The sequence below is a fragment of the Zalophus californianus genome, chromosome 4 (genome assembly GCF_009762305.2).
Source record: "Zalophus californianus isolate mZalCal1 chromosome 4, mZalCal1.pri.v2, whole genome shotgun sequence".
Taxonomy (NCBI): Eukaryota; Metazoa; Chordata; class Mammalia; order Carnivora; family Otariidae; genus Zalophus; species Zalophus californianus.
The window spans coordinates 157,338,196-157,366,016 of record NC_045598.1 but is presented as its reverse complement, the minus strand read 5'-3'; the positions used below and the strand labels follow the sequence as shown (position 1 = coordinate 157,366,016).

General features: G+C 39.1%; 2 protein-coding genes across 2 annotated transcripts in view; one reads left to right on the top strand and one right to left on the bottom strand.

Moving 5' to 3' along the window:
* The window catches only part of DCAF13 (DDB1 and CUL4 associated factor 13), a 29,192-nt gene extending 16,268 nt beyond the window's left edge, over positions 1-12,924 (bottom strand). The window contains exons 1-5 of the mRNA XM_027606909.2: positions 12,701-12,924; positions 9,665-9,864; positions 8,980-9,087; positions 4,952-5,041; positions 3,004-3,159 (exon numbers count right to left, since the gene is read on the bottom strand). Of these exons, the coding sequence (XP_027462710.1) occupies positions 3,004-3,159; positions 4,952-5,041; positions 8,980-9,087; positions 9,665-9,864; positions 12,701-12,770 (624 nt within the window). The 5' untranslated portion in view covers positions 12,771-12,924. The remainder of the gene's footprint in view (positions 1-3,003; positions 3,160-4,951; positions 5,042-8,979; positions 9,088-9,664; positions 9,865-12,700) is intronic.
* Positions 12,925-13,210: 286 nt separating this feature from the next.
* On the top strand, positions 13,211-26,276 carry SLC25A32 (solute carrier family 25 member 32). Its single transcript, XM_027606918.1, has 7 exons — positions 13,211-13,445; positions 19,191-19,341; positions 21,339-21,424; positions 22,555-22,715; positions 23,079-23,192; positions 23,524-23,669; positions 24,840-26,276. Exons 1-7 carry the CDS (start codon positions 13,292-13,294, stop codon positions 24,979-24,981), a joined length of 954 nt encoding a protein of 317 aa, XP_027462719.1. The 5' UTR covers positions 13,211-13,291; the 3' UTR covers positions 24,982-26,276.
* The last annotated feature ends 1,545 nt before the right edge of the window (positions 26,277-27,821 follow it).

Genomic DNA, 27,821 nt, shown 5'->3' with positions numbered 1-27,821 from the left:
GAGATTATCATGTTAGATGGTATAAGAAAATATCCTGATATGTAAGTTTTACACTCTCAGAGACCCAAAGCTGGTAAAAGAGAAAAAAGATTAAGTCAAAGTAGCAGGGTATAAAATTGTTTGTATGAACTATTGGAACAGGAGGTGCTGAAGTTTGACATGAGTTTGGCCTTGTGGTGCTGCTGAGAGGTCAGCCAGCCAGACGGCACCCTTCCTGCCCCCAGCACATACCTACTTACAAGTATTTAATTTACTTTTAAGTCAGTTAGAGTGTCCAAGAGGCTGATATAACTAACCCCTGGCTTTATGTTAGAACAAGCCCTCTACCTACCAGCAGGACCTGAGTTCCCCCATGCCTCCTCACTCACGGTTCCTGACACTTAGAACTGCTGGCTTCTGCCTATCACTTCCTACTGCAAGTGTAGGAAGAAGAGTTACCTACTACACAGCTGTATGGCCAACTAACTACTATTGTATGTGTGTACACAGTTCAAATAAAACATCATAAAGCTAATGCTACAATCATGACCTCTTCTCCAGTCCTTTCCAAAACCTTCCTTTTTGGGGCACCTGGGTGGTTCAGTCAGTTTAAGCAACTGCCTTCAGCTCAAGTCATGACCCCAGGTCCTGGGATTGAGCCCCGCATTGGGCTTCCTGCTCGCATACGGCAGGCTCCTGCTCGGCAGGAAGTCTGCTTCTCTCTCTCTCCCTCTTCTTCTGCCCCGCCCTCCCACAATGCTCGTTCTCTCTCCCCCAAATAATATATTCTTTAGAAAAAACAAAAACAAAACAAAACCCAAAACCTTCATTTTTAAATCACTTCCTCTGAGACTTTCCCCTAGTTAGTGACTCCTCTCAATCTTTCTTGGTTTCTCATTATGCCACCTCAAAGTCTGACTAGGTTCCATTTCTAAAAATAAAGACTTTAATCTGAGCAAAGTAAAAGATTCTGCGTAGACTGAAAGCCGACTTTTACACTATAAAATGTGGCAATGCTCAGCATAAAACTTTTGGCTTTAGCAAAATTGTAGGCTTCAATATTTTAACAGAAAATTAATTATTAATGATTAGAGGAAACAAATACACTCCATTTGTTCACAGCAACATGCCCTTCCCATTAAGTTTAATATAGGATAAGAGACATGCACACCATTTGCTTTTACCACTCAGTTCATAAGGGTAATAATAATAATAAAAAAAAACCCATACAGCTTAACAAATATAGTTGTTATACAGGCAAGTTTGAAAAACATGGTCACTAGGTCATGACTAATAACTAGTTATGATTTTTGGAATTAACCATCAGCTCTTCTGACAAAGGTGTTCACCAAAATACAGAAGCAAAATACTGCTTATCCCTCAGAGAAGTAGGAATCAATTTCTCTGTTCTGTTTATTTTTTTAATAGTAATAACATCATCCTAAATTTGGGTAGCATCTTTAAAAAATATTCACATAGAATTTATCACGTTTTACCCTCATGACAAACGTATAAAGTACACTGGAAGATTTATTTAATCTCATTTTAAAAATAAAGAAGCAAATATAGAGAAGTGTGACTTGTATAAGGTCACTGCCAAGGTACACTGGCAGAAAATACAGTTCCAGTTTAGCTCCACACCAAGTAGGACACAAAATGTTCCTACAATTGCTTGTGTTTGTAGCCTGCTTCTTCCTAGGGTCACCTTGGCCTGGCTCTGCTTAGCTGGCTTGCCGCCCCCCATGCCATATCTCACGTCTACAATCAAAAGGTGATGGAGGATGGAGTGAGGAAGATACAGTACAGATACTCTAGACCAAGGGTCAGCAAACTTTTTCTGTAAAGGACCAAAGAGTAAATATTTTAGACTTTGTGGGCCACTGTGCTGTCATAGTACAAAGGCAGCTGCAAACAGTATATAAATGAAAGGGCATGGCTGTGTTCTAGTAAAAATGTGATTTACAAAAACAGGCAGTGGGCTCACGAACCAGTTTGCCAACCCCTGCTCTTGACCTATAGCCCCTCCCAGAAGTGTGCAGGTAGGTATGTGCTGGGGGCAGGAAGGGTGCCGTCTGACCTTTCAGCAGCAGCACAAGGCCAAACTCACGTCGAACTGCAGCACCTCATGTTCCAATACTTCATATAAACAATTTTATACCCTGTTACTTTGACTTAACTTTTTTCCTCTTTTATCAGCTTGGGTCTCTGAGAGTGCAAAACTTACACATCAGGATATTCTCTTATACCATCTAACATCATAATGTCTCGATAACTTTGGAAGATTAGTTTATATATGCAGCAATTTCCTTTTCTTTCTGCAGGAAAAGGCATCTCTACTGAGTCTTTTGGACAGAGTTCACCTATTGTTATGTATTCAGAAATAGCTCAGGGAAAGGTCTTAAGTAAGGGCTAGCTTAGCCTTTAGGGCAGCCTCCTTTCCTAAATTCAGACCTCAATAAACAATAAGTAGAGTTTAATCTCCAACTCTTCCCTCAGACCTTGAAGGACTTAGGAATCACCATATCAGACATCTGAGCAAAGAAAAATATAACTATCATCATGCAGTATAGTAGTAATCGTACATATTATTATAGATCTTTAGTGTCCTTGTCACAAATAATTAAAGAAAACAATGCTCAATGCCTCTTCTGACCTCGAAAAGAGTTAAGAAATGAACAATTTCCCCAAATATACAATGATGTAATCTGTGGAACATGAGCACTGAAGGCATGAGTAAAACTGTTCACAGTACAGTATCTGCTTGAATTCTACTCCTAAGAGCACATGCACACACCTTCCTCTAATTGTGCATTTTAACACTCGTATATGGGACTAAACTGTGGGCAAACATGTCAAGATTGACCAAAGGTATCAGAACTCAGATATACTCTAGAAAACTAACCAAATGTCAGAAGCCCACTAAAATTTAAACAAATTCTTATATCATACACTCAAAAGTTTCCTAAACAGAGCTGAAATTATTAAAGAAACAACAAGCAGAAGTATTTCAAAAAGCAGCATTACCTCAATTGGGTTAAATTTAACACTACTTATACTGTCGAATCCCCAGGTCATTGAACATACAGGACTTGTTCTTTGTTCATCCCAAATGTCCACTTGCTGTCCACATGTAGCAAAAACAGCTTCTTTCCAGTGATGATCAATTCCCGTATACACTGTCTTTAAGAGCAAAGATGTTTTAGATGGGTCTTTCTATCGTTAATATTTCAGTCTGCATATTTTAAATATATTTACTCACACTCTAATTTTTTTAAGAAAATCCCTGTTTACAAAGAAACTCTTTTGAAGACTTTACTTAAAGATTTAGTAGAGCATATGACTCGAGCTCAGGGTCGTGAGTTCAAGGCCCACACTGGGCATGGAACCTACTTAAAAAATGAAAAAAAGAATAAAGGAGAGATGAACCATGAGAGACTATGGACTCTGAAAAACAAACTGAGGGTTCTAGAGGGGAGTGGGCTGGGAGGATGGGTTAGCCTGGTGATGGGTTATTAAAGAGAGCATGTTCTGCGTGGAGCACTGGGTGTTACACGCAAACAATGAATCATGGAACACTACATCAAAAACTAATGATGTAATGTATGGGGATTAACATAACAATAAAAAATATACTTATAAAAAAATAAATAAAGGAGAAAACAATATGATAAAAAGTAATGATTCCTATCACACATTCCAGGAATAAAGAAAACTGTTAACACTGGATGTATTTAAGTTTGAATACACACCTGAAGTAATCCCTAAATCATCACTGGGTATTCAAGGATCTTGCAAACAATTAATGAAATGCAAAAGTAAGGTCTAAAACACTCAGTTCCACATGTAACATATGAAGTACTGATTTAATCCAACAATTGGATTAAAATTTAGGGGGAGAAATAAACCTGGCAAGGATGGATGCTAATACTGTTAAAATCAGTAAAATCTCATAAATTTGGTATTATCCACTTAAAAGATGTGACTGATCTATTCAGGGCCAGATTAAAATCTGTCTTTATACTATGTGGTAAAAAATGTTTGCAAATTAAAGGGAAATATTTAGCCAACACTTTAGGCTTTTAAGAACTCTTAGCAGCATCTGCAGGCTTCCAATTATATTTTCTATTCATGAAAGCAAGTCTGACAAACTTTTCCACAGTAAGAATTAATCCCCATTACCACAGATATGGGGGTGAGACGAAATATTTCAAAAATACTTGGAGCTCCTAGAGAGAAGACATTTTCAGGAATGAAGCCAATTTTGTTTTCGGAATTACTAATTTTTTTACGACCTACAAATTATTTCCATCTTATACTCATGCCCCACCTCCATGTGCCTTTAAAAACATTTACAATTTCTTGAAATCTGAAAAGCAGAACTTAAATATATACCAACATAATACTAAAATGATAAACTGATTTTAAAAATGTATTTATTTAAAGATTAAATCTAACCTTAGAAGTTCACTTAATATCAAAATGTAAGCATTATGAAACATGGGTAGGCCATATGATCTGAATTATACTTAAGCTATAATTAACCATATCATCTGATTTGCAGAATAATGTTCTAAGAAATGTAAATGAGATTTATACAAATAGCATCATATTATAATACCTCTTCGTTGCCTAAAGGGTTCTTTCAAGTAAGAAGTTCTAAGCTTTGTGTAAGATCTATGATAATATAAATCAGAGAGAAGCCGAAGCATTATTTTTCTTATAGATTTCCTCCTATGGACTTACCATAGGAAATGTTTCATTGCATCCTCCAGCTAAACACAGAAACTGAACCCAGTAAAATGAACACCAAAGACCCGTTCAAATTCTTTAGCTGCAAAACATCTTAACTGCATTAAATATTGCTTAAAACAGGACAATTATTGCAGCCTAAAGTCTCATTTACATCTTTTTTTTAATTAAATAATTTTAAGAGAAGAATTTTAACAAAGTACAGGTCAATTTATTTCTGTACCTTTCCTAATATTGTATGCAATGGTTCCTCCACTTCTCCACAGCCCGGTCCATCCATTTTCCACTGCTTCACAGTTTTGTCATCACCAACCTCGAAACATTAATGATTCAAATGATAATGAACTACTGTTATTAGCTGCAAACTTGATAACATATACATCAAATTATAAATATCTCTAATTTAAAAAATACACATCCCATATCCTTCCAGTACTGTATTTGTTGATGCATTTATGTCCCACACTGTTATACTATGGTATAGTATAGATTTGTGACAAATACACAGAGTAAATAAAATTAAAAATAAGATAGTGTAAGTCAAGCAAAAGGAGAGTAGAAACAAAGGTCATAAATATTGCAAAACATTGCATACTGTGATAAGGATGGCATTTCAAATTAGGGAAAAAAGTGGATTATAATAAAATGGTATTATGATATCAAGTTAGTCATTTAAAAAGTTTGAAGCAATCTGATACCTGACATAAATATAAAATTCCACATAATTTTAAATGTAAAAAATTAAATACAAAACATAAGAATAGTACACAGAAGTCATTGTTATTGCTATGGGTAAAGCCCTTCTTTGCATGACATAAGACTCCAAAACTATTAAGTCAGTGTTTTCAAACTGTGAAATGCAGACCTCTGAAGGACCCTGAGAATTTTCCAGGGGTCCATGAGGTCAAAACTATTTTCATAATGTTGTAAAGACATCATCTGCCTTTTCACTGAACTGACAGTTGCAGCAGATGGTGAAAAAGCCATGGTGGGTAGGGCTGTTGGCACTTGAGCCCAAATCAAGGCAAGGTAAGGTAACAAACAATGGTAACTTAGACTTGGGCATGTGGCAGATACATTCAAGATATTAGGTGAAATAAGCTGCAAAACAGAATGTACAATATAACTTAGTTTAGGGTTAAAAACATAAAATAATCATATACGGGGTACGAACAATTGTATATATATACCAAACCACTAGTTTTACCTGAAAGTAGAAATACAGGGTATGTTAACTTTCTAGTTTACATTAAATTATATACAATCTACATCTACTTTCTAAATAAAAATATTAACAAAGATATATATTTATCTAGGAGAGGAGTGTAAATTTAGTTCCCACAGCAAATTCAAAAAGGGAAACACTTTCTGCAAAACAATTCATAGTGCCCATGATATTAGAACAGGTAAGTAATTAGGAAAGAAGTTTTAGTACTAAGGTCAGACAGGAATTTCTTTTGTTGGGGATGCTAACAGAATCCTTAAAAACATCCTTATAATAGACAAAAAGTATTTAATAAGGCTATATCTTTTATTTTAAAGATTTTATTTATTTATTTGAGAGAGACAGAGAGAGAGAGAGAGAGAGCATGAGAGGGGAAATGGTCAAAGGGAAAAGCAGACTCCCCGCCGAGCAGGGAGCCCAATGTGGGACTCGATCCCAGGACTCCAGGATCATGACCTGAGTCAAAGGCAGTCACTTAACCACTGAGCCACCCGGACGCCCAATAGGGCTATATCTTAATAACAACCTGAACCTGAGCTATTGGCATCATAACAAAAACTGAATTTTGGAAACCCATTACTGGCAGCGAGTAAGATGTAATTTAGGTACTGAGGTCTTCGCTAATCTGGCTTGACCCACTGGAATTTTAGCATTTATGAAAGACTACCCTAAAGACTGCTTTTTTCGATCAAGCTTCTGATAGTTATCTGCAAGCCCAAGACTGAATTCCCTTGTAATCAACTAAGCTACACTATATGTTGAGTATAAGCCTTAGCAGACCCATCAATCCTGAGAAAGCATTAACATTTTGTAGAAATGAGGAGCCAAGCAATATATGCCTGGCCAGAATATCTTATCTCAAGGCTGAGTAGGCTGAAGAAAGACCTGTTGGTGCCACAAATTGAGATACAGATGTTATTTTGCAACATTGTATATTGAACATTTTTTGAAACATTAAGTGCTAAAATTTGGCCAACAAGTAGTTTTCACATGTCTTACCTGAAGAAAGGAAGTGAATAGTTAATATGAAATATTTTTCAGCCTTTATTCATTTTAAGCATTAAAAAACAACAACAACAACAAACTAGCCAGGAAATCCTCTGGCTGGGATATTAAACTAATCAATATATCCAAAATAACCAACTGGAAGTGCAGTTACAGTCAGTCTGCTCCAACTTCCCACCCAATTCCTTCTACAACATACTGTTATACAGGGTCATGAAGCTTGTTTAAACCCCTTTAGTGAAAAATACCTGAATTCCCTACCAAGTAGCCTATTTCGGTTTTTGACAGCAAGTAAGTCTGTCCCTACACCGAAACCAAATCTTTTTAATATTAACAACTATTCCTAATGCTGCTATACAGAAAAGTCCATTTCTTCTTTCACACGACAATCTTTCAAATATTTAAAGGTTTCCCAGAAGTCATCTCTTCCCTTTGCTATTCCTTTTCAATCTACCTTGGCACCCAGCATGCTACCCAAGATTTACATGGTTGATTAGTGTGTACGTATACACAAACTGCTATATATATAAGTCAAAACATATGAAAGGATAGACACCAAACTGCCAACAGTGGTAAAACTGAAAGATTAGAATCACAGGACCTTTAACTTTCTATTTTTCACAGGTCTATATTCCTAAAATATTTCTTTCAGTCTTCATCCTCATCATCCTTTCTAGGAGTTCACACAACCAATGATCCTTTCCTCCTGGGACATTAAGCTCATTTACAGGCTCTTCTAACTCTGGCTACTCCCAGAGTTTTCCTACTTCCTAGGAGCAGGTACTCCCCAAGGCTATTTCTTTGACATTTCTGGAATTCTACATTTTCCCTGTCGCTTTCCCCCAATGATGCCATATCATGGCTTCAATCATTATTCCTGTACTGATGATACCAAGTTTAGTTCTGACTTCCTTCCTCAACTCCAGACCTATATCTGTAAGGGTCTGATAGACCTCTTCACTCAGATAGCCCACTGTACTCCAGTTCATCATACCATATCCTTCCCATTCCCTCTCTCCCCTAAAATTTGACACTCTTGACTTGCCCATTTCTGGAAGGAAAAGGAATCTTCCTATACATCCCCCAGTTGCCACGCCTGTCACACCTCCAAAATGTTTCTAAACCTAATAACTACTTTCCACGGTTTTCCCTCCCTAGCACAGATTCGTTATTGCTTACCCAGATTATTAAAACAGCCTCCAAACTGATCAATTACTGCTGTCAAACTAATTACCCCAAAGCACAGCTTAGATTCTTTCATTCCTGTTACAAAACTTTCAATGAACTTGAACAGATATTTGCACACCAATGTTTATAGCAGCATTATTCATAAAAGCAGAAAGGTGGAGACAAATGTCCACTGATGGATGAACGGATAAACAAAACATATGTATGTACAATTAGAGTATGATTCAACCATAAAAAGGAAAGAAATTCTGACACCAGCTACAACATGGCAGCTAGAAAAAGAAAGTGAAACAGTGGTTACAAAGGGTTGGGGGCAGAGGGGAATAAGGAGTATTCGTTTAATGGACATGAGTTTCAGTTGGGAAGATGAAAAAGTGGTGACAGTCACACAATAATATGAATGTGCTTAATGCCACTGAAATGTACACTTAAAAATTATTAGAATGGTAAATTGTACATTCTGTATACCTTACCACACACACAAATACTTCAAAAATTTACTACTATCTGACAAAGTACAAATTACTCATCTCCAGCACTGAAAATCTTCCAGAGTAAATAACCTTTCTAGCCTTGCCTTGCATTAATCCCACTTCTCAGTGTTCTACAGAATATTAATTCAATAACACGTTGAGGTAATTATTTATTTAAAAAAATCAAGAACTATGAAGAAGGCTGGAGTATATAAAGAAAACCAGGACTTTTCAGGACTTTAAGAAGTGATTTTGGGTTGTGAAACTCAAAAACTTGGAACAAATAAATGAATTCAGAAAATATTAGCTCAGTCTTACACATGTTTTAAAGAGTTAATGACTTAATTGCATTATACTTACAGTAAAAAAAGAAGTCCCACAAAAGCGAGTACATATTCCTCGTACAAAACCTTCATGTGCTTGTATTGTACGGATACATTTTCGTTTAGTCAAGTTCCAAATTCTAACCTATGGTAAAGCATACCAGGAAATTTTAGTGAACTATAAACACAAAACGTTCAGGCGCAGGAGTAGTACTACGTTCCAAGAAAAATAAATTCAAACTGAAAGGGCTATGACTCATTCTACCAGACTGCTAAAAACAAAATCCTCTAGTTTAAAATACTGTGGTGCATATGGATAGTGTATCAACAAGCAAAAAATTCAATCTGTTAAGTACTCTGTTGATACTAGTTTAAAGTGTTTCAAAGCTTTTTCTTGCCAGAGTGGAAATAAGTGTTGAATCATTAATAACATCCTCTGTGGGGAAAAAAAAAAAAAAAATTTCACCAATACCTTTACTACTGTAAACATGCTTGAGCCTTCAGCTCAATTGAGCCTTCAGCTGCTATGTTTCTAATTTCTGAGGCTTAGATGAGAAACTACTATAGTCTGTAATTCAAACAGAATTCATTCTTGAGAATAGAAAACAGGACATAGAAAAATGAAATCAAATCAATTAAAATCCACAGTAACGCAAAACTAAAGAACATTTGCCACACAACTATTTTTAGTTTAAAATAGCAATGTTTAGAATGACACTTGCCTCTCCATCACATGCCCCAGACAGGACAGTAGCCAGGCTCTTTGGATGCTTTGCCAAGCAATTGACTCCATCTCGGTGACCATCCAGAGAAGCAAGGAATGGTTTTGCAAATACCCGTTCCAGTTTGGTAGCATTTAAAGCTCTTACGTATTCTCGTGGGACCTCAAAAGGATGTAAGGTAGGATCATAGTTTCTTGGAACTGAAATAAAAACGTCTCCTCTTAATAAAATAATTAGCTTTTAATATTTCCTGTGGTCTTCTTCAGCTAATTATTCAATTTGTTACTCAATAAGCCTTTGTTAGGAACACTGTTCTATGCCTAGCACTGTGAAAAATACAAAAGCAGATGACATTTTACGCAGAAACCTTTCCAAAACTACCGGAAAATCATGGAATGCATACATCTTGCAAAACAATAGACCCTACGTATAACCTCAGCTTTTCCTTTTATATGTCTGACTACATTCTTTAAATGGATTGTAAAGCTTTCATGGGCAGGGATTTCACCACTTTCTTCACTTTACTACTTATGCCTAGCACAGTGCTTGGTACAAAACAAATATATGACAAATGTTTACTCAACCGAACTCTAAGCTCCTTTTGAGGCAGGGAACACTTAATCTCCAGCGCTAGTCACTATACTGACAGGCATACACTGTTGTGATTATGATTACAGTTACTTTTTATTGAGCATTTCACACATTTGTTTACTTATTTAAAAAAGTTTACCATGTCCCAGGCACTGTTCCAAATACTGTATATTAACTCATTTAATCTCCACAGCATCCTATGGGGTAAGTTCTATTACTATTTCCCATTTTATAGCTGAGAAATTGAGGCACGGAGAGGTAACATGCCTATGAAGTGATAAAGCCAGGATTCAAACCAAAGCAGTCTGGTTTCAGAATCCATGTTCTACTAACTATTATGCTATGCTCCCAAACATGTTGTCTCAGTTAACAGTTGGGCTTAGGAAATATTTCTAAGCACACATGTCTAAAAAACCCTTAATGTTTAAAAGGAAATGCATTTTCTTACCCCACATCTTCACCTTGCTGTCTTTGAATCTCTAACTCCCTATTAATGGTACTATATCCAACATTCAATCAAAATTTACAAGGAAATAACACCTAAACAAGAATGAACGAATAAAAAAAGGTAACAAATGGGGCGCCTGGGTGGCTTATTTGGTTAAGCAGCTGACTACTGATTTCGGTTCAGGTCATGATCTTGGGGTCCTGGGATTGAGGCCTGCGGTGGGCTCTCCACTCAGAGGGGAGTCAGCTTGAGATTCTTTCTCTCTCTCAAATTAAATAAATAAAATTTTAAAAAAGGGGGTAACAAATGTCTTCCTCGATTTACGTTTTACAGAGCTCCTAAACTTCTATTTTTCCATTTTGCTATTAAAACTTCCATCAAAGGTGCCTGGGTGGCTCAGTCAGCTAAACATCTGCCTTCAGCTCAGGTCATGATCTCAGGGTCCTGGGACTGAGCTCTGGGGCAGGCTCCCTGCTCAGCAGGGAGTCTGCTTCTCCTTCTCCCTCTGCCCTCCCCCTCTCGTGCTTGCTCTCTCTCAAATAAATAAATAAAATCTTTTAAAAAAAAAACCCACTTCCATCAGAAACTATAAAGAAATAGGAAAATATAGAAAATAAGACACTCAATAACATCAGATGACTAATAATCTCCTAACATGGAGAGTCTATGACCAGCCAGTCACTCACTCATTCCTTCCTTCAGACATTTATAAAGCAACCACTATGTGCCAGGTGTTGTCTAGACACAGTGGATATAGAAACAAATAAGATTCTTCCCTTCTATGCAAGCTCAGTCTGATGGAAAGGACTAATAACCAAAATAATCATGAGACAATGTGATACACACTCTGATGTTAGTACAAAAATGTGATCAAAGCACAGAGGAAGGGTGCTTTAAATGGGCTGGGGGGGGGAGGCAACTCCAGGGAATAAGTATGCAAAGATTATTGTTCAGAGGAAGGAGCTAAATTGAGTAAGGGTGTGTGCACAGGACATCTGAAAGAGAAATGTCTGAAATGCACTCAGATCTCCAAGGGTAAATGTAAGCTACTTGCAAGGAAAGTAACTAAGTGAAATTAGAGAGGAAGATGGGACCAGAGGTTCAAGGAGCAGGGATGATGTCAGGTCCAAATGACATAAACTAATTTGCATTTTAGAAACATTACTATCTTGTTACCTAACCTGTAAACGTCTTGTGAACAGAGACCACATATTTACTTCTCAGCATTACTCATATATATGTGGATAATCTCTACTACTCAGTCAAAATACTGAAATATCATCCGAGCCTCATCTTCTATGGCTTATCCCCCTTACTCAAACTCCGAAGACATGGCCCTTCTCTTATGCTTTATCTTTATTCCTGCCTTAAGGCCTTTGTTATTCTCTTTTCAGACATGGGTTGTCCCTCGTCATTTAGATATTATGATCTATAAATGATAAGCAATCAGGATGCTAATGGGAGAACAGACGAATAAATAAGAATAAGACCAATAAGTAAGACTTATTAATTTCATTTTAGCCATTTTCCCCATCAGACTTCTGCACAAGGGTTTAGAAAATCGATGGCTTTACGTTTCACTTTTGTCTCCTTCCACATTTAGAAGGACGTAACTTTAAGAAGTAAAGTGGCCAAAAGTTCGAGAGGTTTAAAGAAGCCTGTCAAATCCTTGAATTCCCGAGTTTGGCTTTCACGTTCCACTTCTCAACAACTGGAATCTGAGAAAAATCAGAGAGCAGCAGCTGGAAAGGGGAAGGCGGAAGCATTCCAGGTATGACCAACTTTACCCCTTACCACTAGAAAAAGCTCTTCAAAAACGGCCTTGAAGAGAAGTTACCTGCTACCCAGTCCCGCAACGTCCTTATCTGTACAAAGTCGGCCTCGGCAAAAGGGAACAGGAAAAGAACCAGACCGGAGCGCCAGTGTGCCCCCCGCTTTGCTCCGTGGAAGCTGAGGCCAGACTCTAGGCGGGCAGACTCCCTAATAACTTGTCTCACCTCTTTGTAAGTCCAGCTTGGTTTCGCGGACATAGTTGTCCGGGTTCCGGCTCAGCATCTTCACCTTCATTTTGGCGGCTAGTTGTCCCAGACCCCCTAAGCCTTTCCTCCGCGTTCGGGTTACCCCCGCCTCCTCAGCCACATGCTACTTCCGCTTCAATACTACTTCCTGTCATGTGACTTCCACTGTGTGGAAGCCAGCTGCCTCAGCAGGACCCTGCAGCGCTCCGTAGTTCTGCTGACCGAGGTTGGCCGAGGTGGTTCTTAGCAGTGCTGTCGGTTCCGTTTCCCTCGGCCCGAAACGCCCGCAGCTGGGGGCGGGGCGGGGAGGGAAGGGCGGGGACTTGGCAGAGGCCGGCGCCCCGCCTCCTTCGCGCTCTCTGCTGGCGTGACGTACTACCTCGCGCCTCTCACGCTGGCTCTGCGCTGGGGTCTCTCCGCTTAGTTACCGCGTCCTAGCGCTGGTCCCGGAAGTGGGCTCGCCCCCCCCGCGGTTTTTGCTCCTGGGCGGCGACGGTCGCCACGGTGGCGGCCACTGCATCTCCTACCACCTCCGCGTCCCTGGGCGTGGTATCAGCGGGCCCTGGGACTATGACGGCCCAGGGCCAGTCGGCGTCAGGGTCGTCGGCGTGGAGCACGATATTCCGCCACGTCCGGTACGAGAACCTGGTGGCGGGCGTGAGCGGCGGGGTCCTGTCCAACCTCGCGCTGCACCCGCTGGACCTCGTGAAGATCCGCTTCGCCGGTAAGAGCCCACTCGTACCCTGGGCTCCTTCTCCTCGCTGGTACCCGAACTGGGTGATAAAGAAGCAAAAGGAGGCCTTGCTCTCCCCTGCCCCTTGCATACTACAAGGCGAGCGTTGAAGCAAATGCTGCTTATCCGGCCTCACCTGGAACTAGTTGAGGAACGGGAGCCTAGGAAAGGGATCCGGCCGCCCTCGTCCCAGTTCCCCAAGTCTAAGGAATGGAGAACAGGGATAGAAAAGTCTGAGAAAAGTTCAAATTGGCGTAGGATGGGGGACTCAACGCCGTATTTGTAAAGTGAGAAAGGGATTGGCACATTTTAGGGTTTAGCCCTCGCATGTGCTAATCATTCACCAACCTCTGGAGGTACTTTGAAATCTTACGGTAGCCACATGTTTGGCAGCTGAGCTGAGGAAAAAGTGGGCTACCGCGTAATCCTCAGCGGGTGGCTGGGAATAGGTTTGGGATAGGATTCTCTTGAAGGCTTGTTTTTTGGTGTTTATAGTGTGGTACAAAGTCCTATGAAGGAATAGATAGCTACCATCCAAATGCTATTTTTTTAAATTGACGTTTATTGAATTAAGTGCAGGGAGTTAAGTGAAATTTACAAAGCACCTTAGAAGTTAAACCCAACAGTGAATTCCGGAAAAGATAGTTTCAAAGAAGGTCTTGATAACTTTACTGGGAAACTATTTTCTGGCATTTGGTTTTCTTACTACTACAAGTTCTGCCTTGAGAATTAGATCTGCAGAAGTGGTTCATCTTCAAGAGTCAGAATGATTCTATCCGCCTAAAATATATTGTTTTCTTAATATTTGTAGACTGCTGTATAGGATACAGACGTACCTAAACAAAGTTCTTATCCTCAAGGGATTTACGGTCTAATTGTAGGCTTGAGTGTTAGTCACATAAAAGATAATTCTAAGACAACATAAAATCGAGGGCAAAATCCAAATATCAAAATATGAGTAGAGACAGACTATCAGGAGAATTATAGATTGCTGACGGCCATATGTAGCTGTATCTGTAAGATTCCGTTAGATCTTGAGGTTCCCCACAGAAGGACTGATATTTTGACAGCTGGAAAGGAGTCAAGAAGCCATTCTACAGAGGAAAATCAGTGAAAATTACGCAGAATACTTCTTAAAAGAAAACCCAGAAAGGCATATAGTCTCCATGGAGTTTGTGACACATGCACAGATAAAAATTATGATGACAAGTAACACTGAGCATTTACTAAGAGCAAGGCAATGAACTAAGAGTTTTACATGCATTATCTATCTCATTTACTACCCTGAACAACCCTGTGAATGTATTATCTCCATTATACAAATGAAAATAATAGAAGTTGACCAACTTGCTCAAGTCTCAAGTTTATAACGGCATAGATGTGGGATTTGAACCCAGGCAGTCTAATTCTAGAATGCTTTGACTCTTAACCACTCACCATTCTACCTCTAGGACTCCCTAGTATATGGTGGCTTGAACATGAAGAAAAGAATTTTGGATTTGGCTACAGGTACAGGCTTGTATGATTTGGTGTCTCCAATGTTTTGTCTAGGAGAAGAGGTGACAGTTGGGATGATCATTGAGGAATAGTGTTGGCTTGGTGAGTTTAAGAGTGTGCTAGGAAGCAGATTGTGCCTGAAAAAAGGGAATTCTTGGTACCTGAGAAGATTGGTAACCTTGATGAAATGGGGAGTCTCAGGAAACCAGTATGGCCAAGGTAATATGTAAGATGATTGAGCCTGGATGGGAGGACAAAATTAAAGATCTAGGAATCAAAGTAGGACTTTGTAATGATAAAGTGTGGCTGTGAAATGGTGATAGAAAAGAGGAAAATTTAGGAAGATGAATAACTGAAATCAAAATAGTTGATTGGCCATCAGCATTAATGCTGTAGTTTTTAGGCTTCATGAAACTTACACCCTTGTAATGAAATTTTAATTACCTAGTGATGGGGGTATTAGTCTTGAATGTCCCATTAAACCAAACCTGGAATAGTTCAATGAGTTCAGGTGCAAATTGGAACTCAGAAGTGTCCAGAGTGGTAGAAAGATTAGAAATCACTTGTGAGAAATGACTGATGAACTAGTTTGGCTGCAGGTGGGTGGAGGGCAGAGACAGGTGTTTGAAGAGCTGCCATGTGTGAAAGGGATTTATCTTATGAGTTCATCTAAAGACCAGGTGGAGGTTGAGTGGAAATGACAGGTAAGCAGATTGTGGCCTGCCCCAAGTGGGGGTGCTCAGAAATGAAACTGGTGATACCTGGAAGTGGTTCAGGGCTAGATGACAGTAGGTAGAAGATACTCTTCGTTGAGTGGAAAGGTCAGTCGGATGAGGTGATTGTTGAGGACCCTTCTAACTTTAAGATACAATTTTAAATCATCCAAGAATGATGAGAGAGAGGTGTGCCTGGCTGGCTCAGTTGGAGGAGGGTGTGACTCGACCTTGGGGTCGTAAGTTCAAGCCCCATGTGGGATGTAGAGATTACTTAAATAAAACTTAAAAAAAGACTGATGAGAGTGAGAATGCAAGCCCCAACAAAGAATGAGGTATAAAAATAGTTTCTAAAATAACCTGAAAGCCTAATAATCCATAAGTTAATCGAGGAACCAGAATGTAAAATCAAGTAACAAGAATATCATACAGTCCAGTTTTGTATATATAGGGTAATACTGCAAGACCCTGTAGCTTAAATAAACTAATACTTAATGCTTGCCGTGTGCCATACATGATTTTAAGGGCTGTATATGTATTAATTCATTTAGCCCTTTGTAATTTTTATAGTTAGGTTCTATTATCTTTCCCATTCTGTGGATGAGATAACCACAGAGTAATCAGGTAAGTGACACAGGGTCACACATTAAGTGTTGGAGTGGAAGGGGGCTGCAAACGAAATTTAGTGGCTAGCGAAGAAAGAGGAAAATCAGGAGAGTGTGGTGTAAAAATAGCCCAAAGAAGAGTGTTTAGGAGGCAGACAGTCTTAGGTGCTGCTAAATGGTTGGTGAGAAAGAGGATTCCCAAAGTTCACTTCGGGGGCTTTGGAGCACTTGCAGTAATGGGTGGAGGACCAAATCACAGGGCAGTGGGCAGTTCATACTATCACACCGTTGTCCTACTCCCTAGCCTAATTTCCTACCATCCCTTCTCTCCATCAACTGTACACTTTTCACCAAAGCCCTCATGTTCTCCCAGACGGTGCCAGGCACTGGGATGCTTGCATGTTATCTACACCAGCTAGTGCACTTGTCTAGAGACAAACCTTCTCTCCTTTCCCCAAAGACAAGTTTCTAATCAATCTTCAAGGCTCTACCCAAGCATTTCTCTCACGTTCCCTGTCACTCTACTGCATCTCCCCCCTTCCTTCTATACAAAACATTTTTTGTGTGTTTCTTCTGTAATCCTATAGCACTCCATTCACCACAGTGCTTGTAACTTTGCAACGTGATTGTTGCTGTTTGGCCTTGAAGATTATGTCTTCCTCAGGGTCAGGGTTTGTGTCCTACTTACGTTTAGATTCCCCCTTTGCCTGGCAATAATAAGGAGTCAATAAATAGTTTTTCAATTTTTTTCTAAATTGATAGGTGTACAAATGAATATTTTTCAGATTTAAAGATTTGATCCTAACTATATAGTGGAGACAAGATTATAGTTTCAGGGAAGTATAGGGTATAGAATGTTGTTGCCTGTTACTGAGATACTTAATACTCTACTTTTATAATCAAGTGACCCGTCAAAACAATAAAGAAATCATTGGTTCATACCCATGAAAAGCAGATGGTGTTTTTGTGGTTTTGTTTTTTACCTCAAGAGAGAAACTGTGTTGTGAGCTTATTATTGAAAGGAAAATGGAAAGAAATTTATCAGGAGAATAAGAGATGTGAAATTCAAATTCTGATGCTTATCCGAAAGATTATGAAATAAACACAGCAAAATATTTCTTGAGAGCCAGTCCCTCTATTACTTGCTTTTTTAAACTTGGTATCTTGTATAAACTTGTCAGCAACCTGTGAGGTAGGTCATATTTATCCCCATTTTATAAATGAGGATGCTAAAGCTCAGAAAGATTAAGATCATGTAGCTAATTAGGGAAATTAGATATCAAACCCAGGTCTTCTGACAAAGCCTCATGTACTTTAATCTCATTTCATGGTGTAACATTGTCAGGTTAATGATGAAAGAAATTGACTTTCTCCCTTTCCCTGGCAATGTTAAACAGTGATTCTTTGCCAGGCTGCGTTATGTGGTGGAGTAGTGGCAAAGGGGACAATGAACTGGGCATGCTTTTATATGGCCAGAGGACTGTAATTTTGTATAAACTAGAGGGCAGATTCAGTATGTACTTAAAACCTTTGACCCATATTAATTCCCATTCTAATAGTTAATTCTAAGGATGTAAGAATTTGAATGTTGCACAGAATATTCTCTAGAAACCTCTTAATAATAGCAAAAAAAAAAAAAACTTACATGTCAACTAGGGGAATGATTGTACAAATGATGGGATATCTGTGAGAGGGAAAACCATCATACCATTTTAAAAAATCTTTTGATAGTCTATTTAATTACAAATAAGTTTATAATAACAAAGAGGAATTCTCACAGTATACTCTCAAGTGAAGAAAAAAGCAGTATACAAAACTATATGTAGTAAAATTCCAACTTTAAAAAATCTAGATTATAAATTTGACATTCTTTCATTCCATTTCCCCATAGGAAACAGAAGGCACATTCAAAATAAGATAATTCAGGGCGTGGGAGGGGAGTGGTTGCTTAACAGGACCGTTTACAAAGATAGGAGATTATAGCAAAACCACAAGGAATACTGCAGTATTCTGGAGTTAGAAACCGTTTGGGCTGTTGCCACCTGAAGGGCCAAATGTCAGGGGGAAGGAGGTCACTGAGGGAGGGCCACTTTGAGAGGAGCTGTGACTGGCAATAGAAAAGTGCAGCCCGCCTAAGGCAACCCCATAGGAAGGGAGGTAAAAGAGTAAATACCTGCATCTACTCTCTTGCATCCCTCTGATCTCTTGTCAGGCCTCCCCACTAGCCCAACTCAACTAGAAACTAGAACACAAGGTCAGGCTGCTAGGCAGAACGTGGTAGAAAGGGATAGACGGCGGATCTGGAAAAGAAACAATATTCAGGATATAATAATTGAGCAAATATATATTGAGCACCTACAGTGTACAAAGCACTAAGATAGGAGTAGAAATATTGCATCGAAGAAGTAGTAGTCTCTGCCCTCAGAGAGCATCTTCCTACTGGGCAGCCAGAATAATTGAACAATAATGATTGCAATGAAGAGTGTTTTTATTATGGTAGGGAAAGTATGGTATGCCATGGGTGCAAAGAAACTTGAGCTCATCTAGGGGATAGGAAAAGGATCACCAAAGGAAATTATTAAACAGACCTGAAAGAGGAATCAAAGTTAGCTGTGTAAAGGAGTTAGGTGACTGAGAAGACAGAGTGTTCATGGCAGACAGAATAGCCTGTGTAAAAGCTTTAAGGTTCAGAGACCGTAAGAACTGAAAGTTGTTGAACATTCTAGCAATATGCATCAGATGTTTTAAAGAGAAATTAATAAAGAGTAAATAATTCCAAAAAATAAAGAGAAATATTTTTCTGTATCTAAAAAGGGTTTTCTTCTGAATTTATCTCTGTACTATGACTATGTGATGTCTGTGTTTATATGTGATTCAGAGCTAGAACTTTCCTGTCACCTAATTTTGTGCCTTTACTGCAGTGAGTGATGGATTGGAACTGAGACCAAAATATAAAGGAATTGTGCATTGCTTGACTACCATTTGGAAACTTGATGGACTACGGGGACTTTACCAAGGAGTAACCCCAAATGTGTGGGGTGCAGGTTTATCCTGGGGACTCTACTTTTTCTTGTGAGTAAATCTGGGAGATTTTACAGTATTAAATAAAAGGAGTTTTTGTTTTCAGTGATCTGTACATTTCAGTTGATGAACCAAGATGAGTCATTTCATCAGTTTCTCTGAATAGGAAAGGTCAGAAAGAGCAAAAGGCTTATTACTTTCCTTCTCTGTCAGCTATTATCAGAGGCATTTGGTCTGGAAGAAAGTTCTAAATAGGAAGAAGGTGAAGGATGAGTTGGAGAAACGCTCTTAGAGAAGCCACCTCTGTGAGGTGAATTCGGGAAGATGCCTTATCAAAGTACTCCTGATTCGTAAGGAAGTTGGAAAGCCGAAGAGGACGTGTCTTGGGGTTCTCATAAGAACACATATAATGGGAGCCCTTCTTGGGAACAGAAAGTAAAAGCCAATGCGCGGCTAAAAGAGCTTGAGGCACATCCCTTCTTGCCACCTATTTGACCTGCTCCATCATCTTCCTAGCTCGTTCATTTCCTTCCTCCTTCCCCTGTCAGGTATGGTCACCGTGTGAAATAGCTGCAATTCTGTGAGCAGTGAAGAAGCTGCAGAAGGTGCCTGTGACAGGCACACTGAGCTTACTGACTGTGCAAGAACGTGGGAACAGAGCACTGCATTGCAGGAGCGCTTGCTGCCTTTGATATTTGAACCTGAATCCAGGATGGGGAGGCTTGTCTTTGTTTTATAGATGGCATTTTTAGGAGAACATCAGGACCTGGTCTATCTGCCTTTTTCTCTTTTGTGTTGTATATTTTACTTTATCTGCCATAATTTTATGGCAGTATCCAAACCACAGTCATCTTGGCGGTGGGGAGGAGCAGAGGGGGAGAGAGAATCTTAAGCAGGATCCCCACCCAGCGCACAGCCAGGTGTGTGGCTCGATCTCACAACCCTGATATCATGACCTGAGCCAAAGTCAAGAGTTGGAAGCTTAACCAACTGAGCCACCCAGGTGCCCCCAAACCACAATCTTAAAATATTTTTTAAGTGAATGCAAAACAGATTCAAACTTAGTATTGTTTAAAAATGTATTTTTCTTCTTTTTGGTTCTGAAACACACTTAGATGGGTGAAACTATAGGTATAAAATGGATTCTATTATGAATTTTAAGTTGTGTAGGTTCTCTAAAGAGAGTTTCTAAGGACATGCTGTATGAATGTAAGGTTTATGTGATGAGAATTTCTTTAAAAAGTGTACTTGTTTCATGTTAGAATAGTATTGGTAAAGTTTGGAAGGATTTATGTAGCTGAACTCTTCTTCCAAGAGGAAAATGGAAATTGGAGTTAGAAGAGGCTGATCGGACTCCTCTGCTGAGAAACATTGAGTGGCTCTCAATTTTCTGCCAGATAAAGCCCAAGTGTCAGTCTGCCACTCAAGTGTGTCTCAGTTTTCTCTGTCTTCCCCGGCCGCCCTTATTATAATCTTTGCTCATGCTCACCTGTTTCCCCATTGAAACTGTACCTGTCTCCACGCCCCACCAGTGCCACCTCCTACACAAGCCTTCTGTGATCTCAGCCCTAGTTTCTCTAGCTCTTATGACACCATCTCTGTTGTCTTTATTATGATTACTTGTGTGCTGCCTGTGGTCCTTGTTAATCCACCAGGAAGGACCCACGGAGTGTTTTAGGTGGTAGAATTGCCAACCACAGTACCTGAACATGGTGCTCAGCACTTCTTTGTTAGGGGCCCCCTTTTGTCCTTCTGCCTCGTCTGCCCCATTGCTGCACCACTGCTACGGCCCTCCGCCTCCCAGTTTTCCTGTTGTCGCTATTAATTGGTTAAAAATATTTTGCGTATGTAGTGGTAGCTGTATACATTTCCGGGGGCGGGATGGGTAAACTCTTAGAGTAAACCATTTCCAGCAAATCCATTCTTGGTTGCCTCATGCATTGACTTCTGGGGTGCTGCTGTTAAGTTACACACATTTTAAAACAGACTTTACTGCTCTATGACACCTATCAAATATTTATCAAACTGCTTATGTTTAATTCTCTTAGTTACAATGCCATCAAATCATATAAGACAGAAGGAAGAGCGGAACGTTTAGAGGCAACAGAGTACCTCGTCTCCGCTGCTGAAGCTGGTAAGGCAGTGTGTGAAATCTAAAACAGCAACTACCAACTTGATTTTCACTTTTGTTTTTTGTTTTGTTTGCTTTTTCCCCCCATTGAACAATAGAGTTTGAGTATGCTTATGTAACCAGTTATCACATGGAATTTCTTAGAAAGCAGCTATTCTTATCAGTTAATCTGGACAGATTTCAAGAATTCTAGTTATCACAAAGGAAGTAAAATTTAGAAAAGTTATGAATTCCTGATAGTTTAAGATGATTTGGTATGGTGTTTTCTTCAATTAAAGTATGATTTCGGTTTTCAAATTAGACAGTTTAGTAGCCTTCTTTAATTGTCTCATGTATGTGTAATATTCTGAAGAGAAAAGCAGAACAGGACCCATAAATCTTTGTAACTCATACTTTGACACTTTGTTTACTGATAGCTCTTGTCTTAAAAAATCTACTCAGTTTTGAACACCTAGCTGCTAGCACAGGCCTGAATCACAATGGGACTTAGTAAATGTTTGTTGAATGAAAGACTACTTAGGAAACTCAGCAAATGAGAAACTTAACCAGATGAAATTCTTCATATACAAAATTGTCACTTTCTGTAAAGAATGTAAAATACTATTTATCATGTAGTTCAGTTTTGAGATGCATTAGCCACTTGGGATTTGAGGAGGATTGTGGTAAAGTTGGGGTGGATATATATATAGGCACATGTAGGAATTATTGAGGTGTTGGCTGCCTGATCCTTTTCCCCTAATATCCAACCCCTCTGGGTTACACTTTGTCCTGCTCCCAAATATTTATATCTTATCAGAGTCTGCTTCCTAGGACTCCCATCTGTTCTCTACACCAAACCATACTGTTTAGGAGCCAGGACATCTTTGCTGTCCTCACACCTCAAAGGGAAAGTGTTTCACATTTCCATTTCTCTTTTAATTTACCTCCCACTAACCGAGTGAGGAACTTTTTATGACCACCAAAAACTGTGGCTACCCTTTAACCCTCAGACTTCCTCAGATACTGTATCTCACTGTTTCAGGTACAACCCCTGGGCAACCCATTGTTTATATTAAAGGACTGTTTTCAATCTGGATTGTCGTAAGTGACAAAGTACCTGTATGCTGAGTAATCTTATTTAAATTTGATTTTAGGAGCCATGACCCTCTGCATTACAAACCCATTATGGGTAACAAAAACTCGCCTTATGTTACAGTACAATGGTGTTGTTAACTCCTCACAACGACAATATAAAGGAATGTTTGATACACTTCTGAAAATATATAAGTATGAAGGTGTGCGTGGATTGTATAAGGTAATGAATTATCAGTATTTCTTGAATAACTGACCATTGTAACTTCCCTTGACTCTGTTGTCTGAGTTCTGAGTGACCTCTGGTCAGTCCTGAAAAGAAGCCAGACTCAGGCAAGAAACAGTTTAGTGAAAACCGAAGTTCTAGTTTATAAACAGAAATTGTGCTTTAATCTGTTTATCCTGATTACCATAAGGTACATCACCATGACACTGGTGGGTGTGAGAAGGCCTGTCTAAAATTTTGTACAGTAACCATTTCTCTAAGTCACACATCGAGGTCACCCATTCCTTACTCCCGTCCCTGGAAACTGTGGTCCTTTGGGAACTGGCTTAGTTTTTGTTTTGTTTAATTGTTCCCTTTTAGGGATTTATTCCTGGGCTGTTTGGAACATCACATGGTGCCCTTCAATTTATGGCATATGAATTGTTGAAGTTGAAATACAACCAGCATATCAACAGATTACCAGAAGCCCAGTTGGTAAGATGGTTCTTTATTAAAAAAAGAAAAAAAAAAAAAAGGATATCATTTACGTTTATGAGCATTTAATAGATGGAAGTTTTGTTATGTTTACTTTGGTAATATTGCTATGATGACAGCTGCCACTAATTTAATTTACAGTTAAATATTTTATAGGCAAATGACACATGTTAAAAATAGAACCCCTTATTTGCTAGAGCTTGTGTTAAATGGGGAAACCATATTTTTCACTCTCAGATCCATTTAAACGTTTTCCTATATAATGTTAACTTTTATATTTGTAGAGGAATCCCGTCTAAAGAAAAATAAATGTTTTGTTTTGTCATTTTAGAGCACGATAGAATACATATCTGTTGCAGCACTCTCCAAAATATTTGCTGTGGCAGCCACGTACCCGTATCAGGTCGTGAGAGCCCGTCTTCAGGACCAGCACATGTTTTACAAGGGCGTGCTGGACGTGATCACAAAGACATGGAGGTGAGAGCATGTGGCGTCTCAAAACAGCTTTCAGGAGCTGCCCTGCATGCCTCCAAGTATCCGGTTGCTGTTAGTTGGGTAGCAAAGGCCACTTTGCTGTGGGGAAAACATGGCTGGTGGCCCCTGCTTTTCTGTTTCCCACTGACTACCTGTCCCTCTGGGACTATTAAGTCCCACAGACTTAATCTCTGAGGCTTGATTCCTTCATTTGTAAAATCAGAAAATCTAGGCTGACAAGGTTGTTAAAAAAATCAAATGAGATTAGGGCTCCTGGGTGGCTCCGTCAGTTAAGCATCCGACTCTTGATTTTTGGCTCAGGTGATGATCTCAGGGTTGTGAGATCAAGCACTGTGTCAGGCACTGCACTGGGCGTGGAGCCTGCTTGTAATTCTCTCTCTCTCCCTCCCTCCCTCCCTCTCCACCCACCCCCACCTGCTCACACTCTCTTTCAAAAAAAAAAAAAAACTGTGCTTCAGCAAATTAATATACCAAAATTTAGGTGTCATAAGGTAGTTGAATGGCATTGAATATAGGAAGTCATAAAAACCCTAGTTTAATATAATTAAACTGCTACTTGCACGATAACTTGTAAACAGTTGTCTCCATATATAGAAGAGATGCTCGCTCTTCAGCCTGTGGATAAACTGTTATAGGTAGACATCCCCATATTTTTCTGTAATTCTGAAAGGCCAGAGCAGAATATTTAGGATGTTTACATTGAGTTCAGTAAATATTTATTGAGAACCCAAGTGATAAGTTCGAAGGCCATATTTCCATTCTAGGCATTAAGGAAATAAAGTTTTGTTTTTGTATGTGCTAGATTTAGTGTCGCCTTGCATTTATATAAGCTATAAGACTTTTAATGCGTACATTAGTTAATCAGTTAATGCTCCTGTGTGCTTGTATGTTTAGAGACATTTGAAAGATGGTTGTCATTATAGCACTTTTCAGTTTTGGAGTGCCTCTGCCCTCTCTTCCTGAGTCAGTCACAGAAGGAATGGAAGCCCCTACAAATAGCTCGTAAACTACATTACTTCAGCATGTCGAAAACATGGACTTAAAGCACGGGGAGGCTTGAATGCTGATTCCATGCCCTGTGCCAATTAAACTTTTGTATCGTCAGGTTAGCTGTGTAGGCAATTAAGCATATATCTATTTTTCCCTCTAAAGGAAAGAAGGCATCGGTGGATTTTACAAAGGAATTGCCCCCAATTTGATTAGAGTGACTCCAGCCTGCTGTATCACTTTTGTGGTATATGAGAATGTCTCACATTTTCTACTTGACCTTAGAGAAAAAAAAAAAGTAAGCTAGAAGAAGATAATTCCAATACATCTGCTTAAGGGAGCAACTGTTCCTTTCTTTGTGTTTGAGATGTAAACCTCGGAAGAAGACTGCACAGCAACATGGTTCACAATGGAAATTGGTCTGTAATCATTAGAAGTCAAAGAACTGCTAAGACTTTGCAATGTTTTTCTGCTTTTTGCCTTCCCCATATGTATGGGACTTGGCTACCTCTGCCAGAAATGGCTCCCATCAACACAATAGTATAACTGACATCAAGTGGAGAGTTTCACAAATTTCTGTATTTCACTGTTCACATAGAAGCTGATTACAGCATTTGCTAAATGGATTAGATAAATGTGCTTTTTCTGAATTCATTTGCCTGGATTGGCTTTAAAATCAGTCTCTGTGCAATAGAAAGAAAATGGCTTCTGAAAAGAATTATCATTGCTGTTTCAAGGGCAAATTAAACTTTAAGGATTTGCTGGGAAAAGTACTGCTTAAATCCAGACCATTTTTGAATTGGGAAATTTTGGTAAGAAAAAAAAATACTGTAAATGTGCTTTAGTTTTAATTCAACTGGAATGTGCTAACTAGGGAAATTAGAGAAGTTATATACTTAATTTGAGAAATATCTGATATTTGTTGTCATTCTGTCATTAATTTTTTTCTCCAGTGGCTCTTCCATAATTTAAAACGTAATTGTGGATCCAGTTATTATATTTTTTGACATAGGTACTTAGTTTCTCTTAAACTTATAAAATCTGAATTAGAATCTAGCTTTGTCAGCCCTAACTTAGCATATTTGGCTATAAATCACTAATTGGCTGTAGATGACTAGTAGATCACCTCATACAGATACTGGAATGATTGGAATGTGTTTTTTGAGAAAGTGTGAAAATAAGAAACTAACTTCCTACTTCAGCTATCAGATATATGGGTTCAGATCCCAAATAATGAATAATCTCCATTGGTTGTTCATATTCAGGTTTAAATACAAATTACATTGATGGCCATTATTGATTTTACTTCTTTAAGCCATTGTAAATATCTATAAAAGCCTGCCCCAAAAGGATGCCAGAATAATATTTCTATTTATCATAAACCTTTATGAATGCTGTTGCACTTCCATCTATTTGTTGTAAATAAAACATTGTGGTTTTCAAAGCCATATTTAAATGGTTCTTTGAAAATAGGTCTATTTTTTATATTTTGAAAATGGCATTGTTTTAAAAATATGAAACAGTAAGTATCTAATTGTATTTAATCTCTTGTAACATGCACAGGAATACTTTATAAATTAAATGCGATGTATTTTTCCATGCTTCTGGATTTACTATAATTAATATGAAATTACTGTTTGGAGTTTTAGAGGTAGTGTCATTGTTTGAATGCCTCCTGTGTACCCCCAAATTACTAAAACATAATTTCTGTCTTCTAAGAGCATTCAAGCTTGCAGAAAAAATAAATAAGCATTAAGTAACTAATAATTCTAGACTAACAGGCAAGAAGATTTCTACAAAGCTCTGTCAGAGTTCTGTGAAAAGAGAACTCATTCCACTCATGCAACAACAAATTGTTACTGAGCTCTTGCTCTGTGCCATGCCAGCACTGGAGATACAGCAGAAAATAGGCCAGACAACATTCCTGCCCTCACTCGCATTTTAGTGCGAGTGACAAAAAACATCAATTATGCATAATACAATCTCGGATATTAAATGCTATGAATAGAACTAAAACAGAGTTGGAAATAGTGCTGCTATCTTAGGATGGTTAGGGTAAGGAAAGACCTCTTGGAAGAGGTAATATTTGAAACATTTTGAAAGAAATGAGGAAGCAAGCCACAATGAGATAAGGAAACGTTCTAGACAGAGAAAATATGAAGTACAAAGGCCCTGAGGCAGGAATTAATTTAGCTGAAGGGGATGAGTGAGGAGAGGGTGACCAGGGAGGAGGAGGTTGGAGAAATGGCCCTTATAGTATGGTAGGAAAGAGTACAGGATTGTCTTTAAATTTCAGCTTTCCCATTTGCTATTTGGCCTCAGGCCAACCAAGTTTTCTCATATGTAACATGTGTCTTAGATTTGTTCCCTTGTGGGGCGCCTGGGTGGCTCAGTTGGTTAAGCGACTTCCTTCAGCTCAGGTCATGATCCTGGAGTCCTGGGATCCAGTCCCACATCGGGCTCCCTGCTCAGCAGGGAGTCTGCTTCTCCCTCTGACCCTCTTCCCTCTCATGCTGTCTATCTCTCATTCTCTCTCTCTCAAATAAATAAATAAAATTAAAAAAAAAAAATAGAAGATAAAAGATTTGTTCCCTTGTGGATGAGGATGATATGAGGATTCTTGGGCAAGTGATTATTGAGGGAGTGCTCTTATGAGAATCTGTAATGGAGTGAAGAAAACAGAAGTTTCAGCCTGACCCTACAGGACACTCTGCATTATGAATTAGACCACAGAGATTGTCCTGCCCTGAGGTGAGAGGCTGGGCTATTGTGTTCTCACATCAGGCAGTCATTGACAACCTGTCACGGGGAGGAGGGGAAGCGGGGAGGCTAGGTCCCTCTCAGTCAAGAGCAATCCTCCAAATAAGGTGGAGGTGACAGCCCTTAGCAGCTGGGATATGGGTGTACCAGCCCTGTAAGAAAAAAGGGATTTGGTGGGTCATCAACAGCGTCTGCCAATGAGGATATTAAAAAGTAGGTAGCTCATAGGATCATTGATCGGATTAAATGGATCAGTCCATGTAAAGTGCTTAGCATTTTACAAACATTAGCATGGGCCAGATCTTATAGGCTGGTCAGGGGTTTAGATTGTGGGAGAGATCATTCTAGCGATTGTATGAGGAAACAATTAGGAGACAAGAAACAAGA